Raw genomic sequence first — 12,424 nt, forward strand, 5'->3', positions numbered from 1 at the left:
TTGGCAAATGAAGATTTACTAAGTACCAGAAACTATACAAGAACTATACAAGAACATTTTGTGTGTGTATGTTCCAGTTTATTTGTTCAATAATGAACTACTCTGTGTCAGGAGTTGGGCGCGACTCTGTGTCAGAAGATATCCTAGACATTGGCAATTCACTCATATAAAAAGCTTGATCTAGAAGGAAGAGCATTTCAGACAGAAAGTATAGGAAATGCAAAAGCCCTGAGGCAAAAACAAGCTAGGAATATTTAAGAAACAAAAAGAGTTCCAATATGGCAGAAGTGTAGAAAGCAAAGGGGAGGAAAGGGATGAGATGAAGTTGGAGAGATTTAGAACATGCTGGTCCTTGGGGTCTTGGTACACAGTTTAGAGTTGATTCTAACAATAGAGAACCACTGGAGGTTTCTAAGCAAGGGAATAATATGATCTAGGTTATATTTTTAGAAGATTATTTTAGGTGTTGTGGCTAATGAACTGTGGAGGAGAAAAAGTGGTAAGAGAGATCAGTCAGGCTGTTGGGTCCAGGTGAGAATTGAGAATGTCTAGTGAACATCCAGAGGCAGCTCAGGCGTCTCCTGCTGAAGGTGTTTTCCAAGCCTCAGACTCCACTGAGACACCCCGTCTCAGATACTTAACCTTCACGCTTTACCAGATACTTAACATATTATACTGAAATTTTATCTGTGAATATCTGTATTTTTTCCATTAGAGCATAATGTCCTAGGGGCAAGGATTATGTCTAACTCACCTATAAATATCTAGCACACAGCGGGAGCCCAGCAAACATTTGTCCAATTAAATGAATTGCCAAGTTTCTAGGCAAGGCAACACACTCACGTATAGGGAACATGAATGATCCATTGGCCTTTCAGGATTTACAGAATATGGAGGAAGGATGGAGGTGAAGGGTAACAACCATTTCTCACAATGGAACAGAAGGAGAGCATGTGAAATAAGATTCAGTTAGAAAGTCCTGGGCTTAGGACAGATGGTAGTGGAATTTAATTTAGCATTTAGAGAGGAAACACCCTGTGGCAGTTAAAGCAGAGCTAGCGACACTTGACTCCACTATTTGCATTCAATTTTCATGAAGGAGCGTGCCGCGCCCCCCACTAGGACCTTCAGTCGCATGGTAAACATTGGTCTGTATCCACATTGTCATAGAAGCCAGCCTCTTTCAGAGCTGAAAATTATCACGAGCAGGAAAATAATTATTCAATAACACTTTTTGAATATTGGAAATAGAAACCATGTTACTTGCCTTCAAGCAGGGAGATAGACTGTACTTACATAATGCTGGGTGTGAATTATAGGGTTCCTCCTCCTCCTCTTCCTCACCCCACCCCAAGCATTGAGAGTATCGGGGCCTAGGAAATGCATTTGAACATACAGTTACTGTCGGTGGCACACATGGAACCCCTTCCATTGGCTTTCCTTCAGAAAACCTTCTATAAAACAGAACATTTTGGAAGTTATAGAATACAGATTAATAGCCATAGAAATATTTTCACTATTTCTGTTTATTCCCTGTGGATGGACATATTTTCATCTGAATTGTTACATATGTTTGGCTTTCACTAGATGACTTTGAAGAAAGAAAGGAAGAGTATGTCTCGTTTACCTTTTTACTTTTTTTTTCATTGTTTTTATTTTAGGAACTGAAAGATGATTTGAAAGGAGATCTCTCTGGCCATTTTGAGCACCTCATGGTGGCCCTCGTGACTCCGCCAGCAGTGTTTGATGCGAAGCAGCTGAAGAAATCCATGAAGGTATGAGCCCTACACAAGCTATTTCTGCCCAGGATTTGACTATGTCTTCAAAAGTAGTGACTTTCTTCCAGCGCATTTTTGAGATACGGGTGTCAATGTGATAGATTTGAATGTCATTTTGATTCTGTGTGCTCCATTTGGTGGAACAATCCTGAAATGGGGAGCAGTTGTGGAACCTTGAGCCCACATGTTCCTGGGGCTAAAAGGATATTGTCATACCGTAATTTTGTTTGTTTTTGAACTGAGGAGTCAAATTCTTTATTTTGTTGTCACTGAGAATGAATGCCACCATCATCAACACCACTGCTTAGGCCAAAAACCTAGTATTATCTTTGACCCTATGCTTTCCCTCATTCTTCAGAGCTCTCAAATCTATCTGCAGATCCATTCGCTTTACTCCAAAATGTATCACAAATATGTGTACATCTCTCAAAATCCATTACTAACATTCTATCATCTCTTGACTAGATGTTGTCAGTAGCATCCTAACTGGTCTTTTTGCCTCCATTTTTGCCCACCTCAGATTCATTCACACAGAATAGCCAGAATTATTTTTATAAAGTTATTTTTAGAATCAGATTGTACTATTCACCTGTATAAATTGCCAGTGGCTTTGAATACTGAAAATCAAAACTCCTTACCATGACCTTTACCACCTAACACAGTTTGGCTCATGTCTATCTCTTTGACTTTTAAAAATTCTATCTGTATCAGTCAGGGTTCTCCAGAGAGGCAGAATCAGTAGACAGGAGGTATGTGTTTATCGCAAGGAGTTGATTACATGATTATGAAAGCTGGCTATGCAAATCCAAAATCTGAAGGGCAGGCTGGCACTCTTGGCATGAGCTGAAGGTGCTGCCCACAGGTGGAATTTCTTCTTGAGAGAAGCCTCAGCTCTTCTTTTAAGGCCTTTCAACTGACTGAATTAAGCCCACCCAGAATATCTAAGATGATCTCCTTTACTTAAAGTCCAATTGATAATGGACTTTAGTTACATCTACAAAACACCTTCACAGCAACACATAAATTAGTGTTTGAATAACTGAAGACTGTGGCCGGGCCAAGTTGACACATAAAACTGACCATCACACCATCTCTTCCCTCTACCCCCTGACCACACCAATTCAACAATGATCCAGCTTAAGATCCAGCAATTATATCTTCATCCCAGTCAGCTGAAAAGAGTCAAGGAAAAGGAAGGGTTCATCCCTGATCTTTAAGGACTCTCAGAAATTGCACGTGATACTCACCTATCTTACATCAATCAAAATTTAGTTATATGGATAAACCTAGCTCTAAGGGGAGCTGAGAAATATAGTATTTATTTGGGTAGTTATGTGCAAAGTTAAAATTTAGGGGTTTCTATTATGAAGCAAGGAAGACAAAAGATATATTGGGTCCACTCAATTATGCTGTGAACCTAAAACTGCTCTAAAAAATAGTGTATTTAAAAATGAATAAATTGGGAGGGGAGTTAGCATGGGTAAAAGGGGAAGGGATTAGGAAGTACAAATTGGTTGTTACACAGTAGTCATGGGGATGTAGGGTATAACATAAGGGATATAGTCAGTAATATTGTAATAACGAAGTATGGTGCCAGATAGGTACTAAATCTATCAGGGTGATAGATGGGAATGGGGTCAGGGGCAGAGTGAAAAAGGTGAAGGCAGTAAGAAATACAAATTGGTAGTTAATACAGTATGGGGAATATAATCAACAATGTTGTAAAGATCATGTAAGGTGCCAGATGGGCACTGGACTTATCAGGGGAATCACTTCATAGACTGTGTAGATGCCTGACCAATGCACTATTGAATGTCAACTATAACTAAATATATAGGTATATATAGTCACGGGATGTGTACTACAACATAGGGAAGATAGTCGATGGTAGTATAACAGCTACATAAGATATCAGAGGGGTAGTAGCTTGGGGGGTGGGTTATTACTTTATGAAGGGTTTAAATGTCTAACTATTACATTGCTTTGTACACCTGAAACTAATAAAAAATAAATTTTAAAAAAGCAAATAAATTAATTAATAATTTTTAAAGAAGAGATACTGGGGGCAGCTAGGAGTCTGTTACAGAGGGACAGAATTCAGCCTCTCTTCATAAGCTGCATTTGCCTCATTTAACCAGGTCTCACAGTAAATGGCTTGTCTTGGTGTCAGTGTGATTCAGTGACCTCAGTGTAGACTGAGGCTCAGGGGTAACTAAGCCCCAGACCAAGTGGACCCATGACGTACGTTACTGAAGCTTTAAAAACCTCCGTGTATGAGGAGGGTAATACATGCTGACCAACCTTGTGCATTGGTATAGGGATAAATTCATTCAAAAGAATTGCAGAGACCTTTCTACGTATAAGGCTGTGTTTGAATGCTCCCTTCTGATCTTGAATGACATAGGCTTTTCCCTTTATATTCCTAGAATTATTCACTTGATTTTTACACTAGAATATGAAATTTTTTTTGAAAGTTTTGACGTCCGTTAACTCCACCTGATTCATGTTATTTTAATACTGAAATATGGACAATTAGAAAACTGCTTTAGAGCAGTATAGGACTGTGGGGAGTGAGCTGCGAGCTGACAAGGACCTTGCAGCCTGCAAGGTCATTCCCATGGGAAGCCTCGCCTCAGCAATCCTCCCAGAAAGTACAAGATAACACTAATGCAGCCACAGACATACAAACTGGCCAATACACAAAACAAAGTGTTCTAATAATACCTGCTTGTTCTGCTAATACTTATTTGTGCAGATAACTATTCTAAGACTGTATAAAAACTGTGTGAGATAAAGACTACGCCACTGCTCTGCCATCTGGACGGTGGACCTCCTGATCCCAGCTTTCCTGTCTCCGCGCCTTTTCTTAATCTCCTCACCCTTCCCGCCTCAGGCTGAGCCGTCCTGGCCATGCGGACCTCTGCAAAGGACCTTATGTTGATTTACTCAAAACTGTTCTTTTCATCTGTATAAAACAAGCTATTAAGAGTGAAATGCATGAAATTCAGCTTTTCAAATCTTCTAAAAATAGATTTCCTTTTCCTTTTTAGGGCACTGGAACAAATGAAGATGCATTGATTGAAATCTTAACCACCAGAACAAGCAGACAGATGAAGGCCATCTCCCAGGCCTACTACACAGGTAGTCTCATTTTCTGCTTGCTTTTACCACTGTCCACGCGTGTACGAGCCAATGTTGCTTTTCCAAGCAAGGCATTTTGAGAAGGCAAGGACATGAAGAGGAGGACACATTCTAAAATGGGCTAAAGTCTGTGGATTTTCGTAGAAAATTTGAGTATGCTCGAGCTAGAAACTGCTCCATAACAATGGCATTCACACCTTGCTCTTGGCAATCATTGCTTAATTGAGTCAACTATTTTCACCAATGTAAGACTCAAATCATTGTATATTAATATTACATGTTAAAAACCACTTAGATCAGCATCATGATTTTGGGTGTTAGATGAAGCGTGTAAAGAATATGGTGAGTATGCGGATTCAGTATAATTAGCTGAAGTCCTCACAGTCTGTCAGAAGTGTAAAAATTAGAAGTGTAAAAATGCATTTCTGACACTAACTATCCAGGGTTCACATGACTTCACAAGTTGGAGCACAGGCCCCGCAAGGATACCCTCGCTTTAGACACCAGCCACAAGCTTAAGTGTTCCCAGGCCACATGTACTTCTGACCAAATGGCTACAAATTCAGGATTCTCACTACTCCCTCAGGCTCAGTATCTCATTAGAATGACTCAGAGAACTCAAGAAAGTGCTATACTCACAGTTCTGGTTTTACTATAAAGAATATAAATCAGGGCCAGTCAAATGAAGAGATGCATAGGGAGAGGTCTGGAAGGGTCCCACATGCAGAGCTTCCACGTCCTCAGGATACATGACCCTCCCAGCACATTGATGTGTAATTACCAACCAGGGAAGCTCTCTTGATCTTTGGTATCTTGAGCTTTTATTGGGGTTTCATTACATACACATGATTGATTGAGTCACTGGCCACATGACGGAACTCATCTTCAGTCTTCCTCCAACCCCTGGCAGTCAGGCTGATATCATGTGGTTCAAAGCCTGACCTCTCTAATCACGTGGTTGGTCTTTCTGGTATGACTAGCCCCTGATCACTCAGATCCTGAGTCATCTTGTCAGCAAAAACTCAGGTACGGTTCGTGGGACCTGCCACAGATAACAAAGACATTCTTGTTATTTTGAAATTCCAAGGATTTAGGGGTGACCTCCAAAGAATCAGGGACAAATGGCAGCCCAATTCTGTGTTATACAGCAGCACCTATAGCCCTCTCCAAGTACCTCAAGACAGCCATGGTTTCTGTGTATCAGGGAACTTCTACAGTGGGAGAGGTCCAAAGAAGGGACATACTGGCCCCCAGATGGGTGTTAGCGAAGTTACTTTGAGAAATACTCTTTAGACAGTGAATACCTTCTGTTTCGTTGTTAATGTGCTAATCATTGTCTAGTCAGAAAAACAGAAAGAGCACTAGTATTTTAAAAAATAGAATTTAATGTAGTGAATTACTTAAACATCTTTTGGAGGACTGAAAAAGCAATAAGGAAACAGAGGTATAGCACAGAGCTATAAGCCCTAGGGCTGGGACAACAAAGGAAAGAGGCTGTGGTTTTCAGGAACTGGAAACTCATAGGGAGGCACCATCTTGCAGGTGTTAGTGTCTCAGGCACTCAGAGGAGAAGCCTAAGGAACTAGAGTTCAGATCTCTGCAAGAGGGTTCCATCTGGCTGGAGCTGGTACCCCCATGCGAGTGCAAAGTGGCTTGTTCTAGGTGCCTAGAGACAGCTGCTGCTGTCACAGGGAAAGCCCTTCACTGGGTTGACATTGACCGGAATAGCAAGCAAACAGCCTGTTCTTCTTTCCCCCTCCTGCCTTGTAGTCTCTCTCTATCCCCACCTATTGGTGGAACCTAATAGGGAGATGGGGGTGGGCGTGGTGGGGTATATAAGAGAAATGTAATTTGCAGAGTTCCAATCCCAGCTGCACAAAGCAGGGTATAGAAGGGTGAATTTGGAGTAGATGAGATAATTGCTTAAATATCAGGCAAATGGGTACATTGTAGGTGTTTAAAATATTTGGTTCCCTCAATTCAACAAGATTTACATATAAAAATTCATCAGAGCTTGGGGCTCTGCACCAAGGTTCCTTGTTACTTCCTGGTGTTGCTTAGAAAAGTTGCGGCTCCATGACCTACCCCAGGATGGCTCCCTGGAGTCCAGCACTTACGTACAAACAACACTAGGACGTAAGTGCTTATGAAGGCGGGATTTTTGTCCATTTTGTTTACTGCTGTAGCTCCAGTGCCCAGAACAATGGAGGCAAATTCAAATATTTATTGAATGAATATCCTCAGGATCGAGATTGGGGTCTTAAAAGCCAACTGAAATTTCTAGCATTTAGGATTATTGTTTTGTAAATATGACAAGTGACAGTAGTTCAGGTACCAGATGCCCTGATAGCTATATGAGTTAAGCTCTCTAAGGCTATCAGGAATGGAATTGCATCTAGGGTACCTTGGTTAGTAGGGATTAATGATACAGAAGAAGTAAAGAAAGGAAATGGTCGCAATCAGGTACAGCCAGGCGATACAGAGATTCACGACACAACACTGGCCTAGTGACTCAGCTATCTTGTCGCTCCCTCAGCATCAGACCTCCAGTGCTTTCTGTGCTGATGTTTTCATCACAGTGACTCACACTCCTCCCTCTGCTTCTGCTGTTTTTGACTCTGCCAAGTAACTTCTCTTCCCTGACCACATGGTGTCTGTGTACTCCAGGCTTATATTTTCCCATGGTTTCTGCTTATTGTTGGCTACTGTTTTGTGCCTTCTTTCTTGGGGTCTTTTCACTTCTCTGTTATTCCTTTTCTGTATAGCTCATTCCCTAAGGAGAAGATTAAATGGGCTCAGGAAAGCACTCTCTAGTAGAGAGTATTATTTTGGCCAGTGTTCTCTCACCGGGTCAGATGCCATCCCTGTTGCATCATCTGTAGCAAGAGGATGGTATCATATAATGTGAAACGGTGACCCATGCATAAGAAATCCATCAAAGCAGACTGTCAACTTGGCCCTCATAAAGGGACCAGGCATTTTACATGGCTCATGCAGTACAATGCCACAGTAGAGTCTAAATAAATAGAGAGCTAAATTCAGATCTCTTTCCAGTATTCTAAAGTTAGTGGTGTATGAGAGAGCACTGAATCAGGGATTAAGAACTCTAGGTTCTGCTTCAAGCTCCTGTACTATTAAAACATTTTTTTGGTTTTCTATACCGTATTGTGCATCAAAATGCATAAAGTAGTTGTCAAGTTGCATTGAAGTAATTTTCATAATTTTATTCTATTTCATATTTTATTTCCTGCAAAATATTTGGGTAAAGGGAAGCATGGAGAGGCTGTATGAGATCACTATAAAGTCTCATCTAGAAGATTCTAAAATTATAAAATACTCCCTCAAATTCTAACAAATGAGAGCTTTATTCTTCAGCTTGGTATTTTTAAATTAATTTTTTTTCCTAATTAGAGTGAAGGATAGACGTAACAATATCATGACTGTTAGGTCAAATGATGCCTACCTTGTGATATCATTACTTAAATAATTTATATTTATAGTAGGTTGTGCTTATTTGAATTGCTCTGGAAAGTTATAGATTTCATAAAGAGACTTAGTAAAATCATGCTGGAAAAGTTTCCATCTCAACACAGTTTTTGCTATTAGATAATCTCATTTCACTTTCTATAATTGTCTTTTATTGACTTTAAAGGACAAGCATTCATATGACTAATTTATAGAGCTCTTCCAAATGATGCAGGCAGAATTCAAGGAGCAACCTATCAGCTACATCCCAGTGCATAATGTCCCAAAGGGCATCACTGTGAGGCATGGGGGGAGCAGAACAGAGATTTAAAATCAGTGGACATTGTACATAACAAACTATGCAAAACAGGCTACAACTAGTCAGTAGTAAAATATGTGAGCACATAATTGTTATTTGTTATGGAAAAATAGTATGTTTTAGGGTAACTTTCTTATTTTTGAGAGCTATCGAATAATACAATCTAGATGTGTACGTTAAGATTGGAGTTAGGTTCAGTAAAACAGCAAAATAACAGTGGCTCAGATAAGATATAAATGTATTTCTCTCATATGTAGAAGAAATCCAGTGATAGACAATTCTAGGACCGGTAGGATAGCACCTCAAAACTTTCAGGAATCCAGGAGCCTTCCTGCTTACTTTTATACCATCACTAACATGTGGTCCTGGTCTTCATACTCCAAGATGGCTGCCTGGGCTCCAGTTATCAGTCAATATACCAGGCAGTAGGATGGTGGAAGGGGCTAAGATGAGTATGAACCATCCCTTAAGGAGATTCCTCTGCAGTGTCACATTTGTCTGCCTACACTTCATTGCCAGGAACTTAGTCATGGAGCTGTACCTAGCTCAGAGGAAAGCTGAGAATGTAGTCTTCACACTGTGCATGTCTTGATCAATATCAGGATTCTAGCACTATGAAAGAGGGAGATAATAGAAATTGGAAGCCATACTAGCAGCTTGCCCACTCTAGCTTTCCCACTATACATACGAGGTTTGATCAAACAATACAGTGCATGTTTAATTTTAAAATTTTTATTACAGTAAAAGACACATTGCCATTAATCCCTCTCAAAATACTCCCCCTCACTTCGAATTCATCCCATTGTTCTTGCCACTTTCTGAAGCATTTCTGGAAGTTCTCTTTCATGAGTGTCTTTAGTTGCTCTGTCATGGCTGCCTTGACGTCCTGAATCGTTTTGACTTTGAATCATTTTTAAGAGTTTGAAATCACATGGTGCCAGATCCAGTGAAATACGGTGGATGAAGACGCACGGTAATGGTTTTATTTGATAGAAACTGCCATATACCAGAAGCGATGTGTGACACGGAGCGTTGTCATGATGGAGGATGATTTATGGCTCACTTTAAAACACACCTTCTCTCAACTATAGCTCACACCCGATTGACTGCATGGAACAAGTTGAAACTTATCACACACTGTTACTAAGGTTTGATGCACCTTAGTATTAAAGATCCCTGCCTTTCTGTTGGATGGCACTCAGCAGCAGCATTCACTGTATTTTTCAATCACGAAAGGAAGGCTGTTGTCACACATAACTTCTGGTAGAACAATTTCTGTCAAATGAAAACATTATGGTGTGTCCTCATCCATCTTATTCACTGGATCAGGCACCATGTGACTTCTGGCTCTTCCGCAAAGTCAAAATGACCATGAAAGGTAAATGTTTTGAATAGATTCAGGACATTGAGGCAGCCACCACAGCACGACTAAAGACTTGGAACTCCTCATGAAAGAGGACTTCCAGAACTGCTTCAGAAAGTGGCAACAACGATGGGATAAGTGTGTTTGAAGCAAGGGGGAGTATTTTGAGGGGGATAAATGGCAATGTGTCTTTTACTGTAATTTTTTTTTTTTTAACATCCACTGTATTTTGTGATCACACCTCATACGTTCCTTAGTGCCATTATCAGATGAAATGGACTGTGATTTGGTCCAGAACGGCAATTCTTTCTGGAATTTGTGCATCTACCATAGCACACACTACAGTAATAGTTACAAGAAGAATGTATCCATCTCAGAAGAGCACCATGAAGTGCAAGATTTTTTTTTTTATCAGTTACTCATTCCTTGCCAATGTTGACTTTAAGATTTTCTCTGTTTTATAATAATTTTCAGTTTGTCAAGGCTTAATTTCATTCTTATTTGATTTCAGTATATAAGAAGAGTCTTGGAGATGACATTAGTTCTGAAACATCTGGTGACTTCCGGAAAGCTCTGTTGACTTTGGCAGATGTAAGGTTTTATTTTTTTATTTTTTAATTTCTCAAGAAGCTGCCTGCTCAACAGTAATTATTAGGGAGTTTAAAAATAACCAAACTGAGTCAATGAGTTTGCAATTTTCTTTATGAAATGATTTACTCATTTTACATTTATATTGCCACCAAGCAGTATAATATTTAGCCACCATCATAAAACTAGAACATAATGATGTAACTGAAAAACCTTTTTTTGGTTAGTATATGGATTAAAAGTGTTTTGATCATGTTTCACAATATATTAGGAATGTCTGGTATATCATCTGACATAAAGTGATGGTTTATTTCCATTATAAGTGTCTCCACTTGTAAGAAAATGTTTTTTTCTTCTAGAATCCAAAGAATATGTATTTCTTTTGTTAGCATTTTAATTAAGTAGGAAGCAAGCTACGGAAAAATTATCTTCAGAGATGGGTATATCAGTCCCAGGATTTTTTAAAAAAATTGACTTGCTGCAACTTCATCCTCGCACCTTTGGAACAGTTGCTAAACCATTTATCACCATGTGACCAAATGCGGCCACACCTTGCTGTCATTTTTTAGGAAGCTCATGACTATAATAAAGGTGGCAAGGTCAAGGATCGATATAATCACAGGTGTGTGTAAAGGAGAAAGTATTTTCAGTCCCATTTCACCAACCTCTTTCAGCTGCTTCTTTCAGCTGATTTACAGCCCTTAATGTGTGAGAAAAAAATCTCAACAATGGTCTCAACCTGAGGGCTGAAACAGCGCTTGTCAAAGTGGAAACACTATGCCACTAGAAAACAATTTATCCCAATTGTGGTTCAGTTGTTTTAAATGTTTGAAGGTTGAACCTACAAACCCAATTTATGAGGCATTGGTGCAAACGTACACTTCCAGAGGTTTGTATTCAAAACTGCACACATCCATTTGTGTGTGCTCATGCTTGTAAGTATGTGCCCACAGGAGACAGTGGAGAGTGCGGCTTCAGGGCAGGCTTCTAGAATCAAACATACCTGGAATCTTCTGGTCCCGTGTTGCCTACTAGCTTTAAGTGCCTGGACAAGTAACTTTAAGCCTTAAGACCTTTGTTTTCAAATCTGTAAAATTAAAAGAATGGTAGTACTAACCTCTTAGGGTCCTGTAAAGATAGATGATAGATAGCTAGATTAGATACATACATACATACATATATACATACATACATACATAGATAATACGAAGTACACATAGAAAGTGATCGGTACATGGTGGTGGCAGCTTACTATTATTGATAATCAGCATTTATATTATTGGAAAGAATGTGTGGTGAGAGAACAAGATGGCAAACTAACAGTAGAGTATCAGCAGCACTGAAAAGAAACAAATGAAATCATGCAAAAATCAGACAGGCATACAAGGATCTAATATTTGAAAGTAAAAACAAATGTGTTTTTTAAATATTACAGCCAAATGTTTTTTTCACCTATAATTTTCAAAACCATTCAGGCCATCTTCTTTTCTCTGTCCATCTCCCAGCTGCTATAATGGACTGAAGTGTTCGCACACGAGCCCACACTCAGACTTAGCGACAGAGCCTTCAATAGCGGAGTTGGTGGGAAACTTCGAGGTTGTTTTTTTTTCCCCCTCTAGATTTTATTTTTTAGAGCAGTTTTAGATTTTCAGAAAAATTGAGTAGAAAGTACAGAGAGCTTCCATATATGCCCCTCGTCCCACCCCTCATGGTTTCCCTTATTACTGACATCTTACATTAGAGTGGTATGTTTGTTACAGTTGATGAATG

General features: G+C 39.6%; 1 protein-coding gene across 1 annotated transcript in view; it reads left to right on the forward strand.

Annotated features, from left to right (window-relative positions):
• ANXA3 (annexin A3) overlaps nt 1-12,424 on the forward strand; it is a 57,941-nt gene that overhangs the window by 27,740 nt on the left and 17,777 nt on the right. Inside the window, exons 5-7 of the mRNA XM_033105305.1 lie at nt 1,662-1,775; nt 4,829-4,919; nt 10,578-10,657. Coding sequence (XP_032961196.1) covers nt 1,662-1,775; nt 4,829-4,919; nt 10,578-10,657 — 285 coding nt within the window. The remainder of the gene's footprint in view (nt 1-1,661; nt 1,776-4,828; nt 4,920-10,577; nt 10,658-12,424) is intronic.

This window comes from Rhinolophus ferrumequinum, chromosome 5 (genome assembly GCF_004115265.2).
Source record: "Rhinolophus ferrumequinum isolate MPI-CBG mRhiFer1 chromosome 5, mRhiFer1_v1.p, whole genome shotgun sequence".
Taxonomy (NCBI): domain Eukaryota; kingdom Metazoa; phylum Chordata; class Mammalia; order Chiroptera; family Rhinolophidae; genus Rhinolophus; species Rhinolophus ferrumequinum.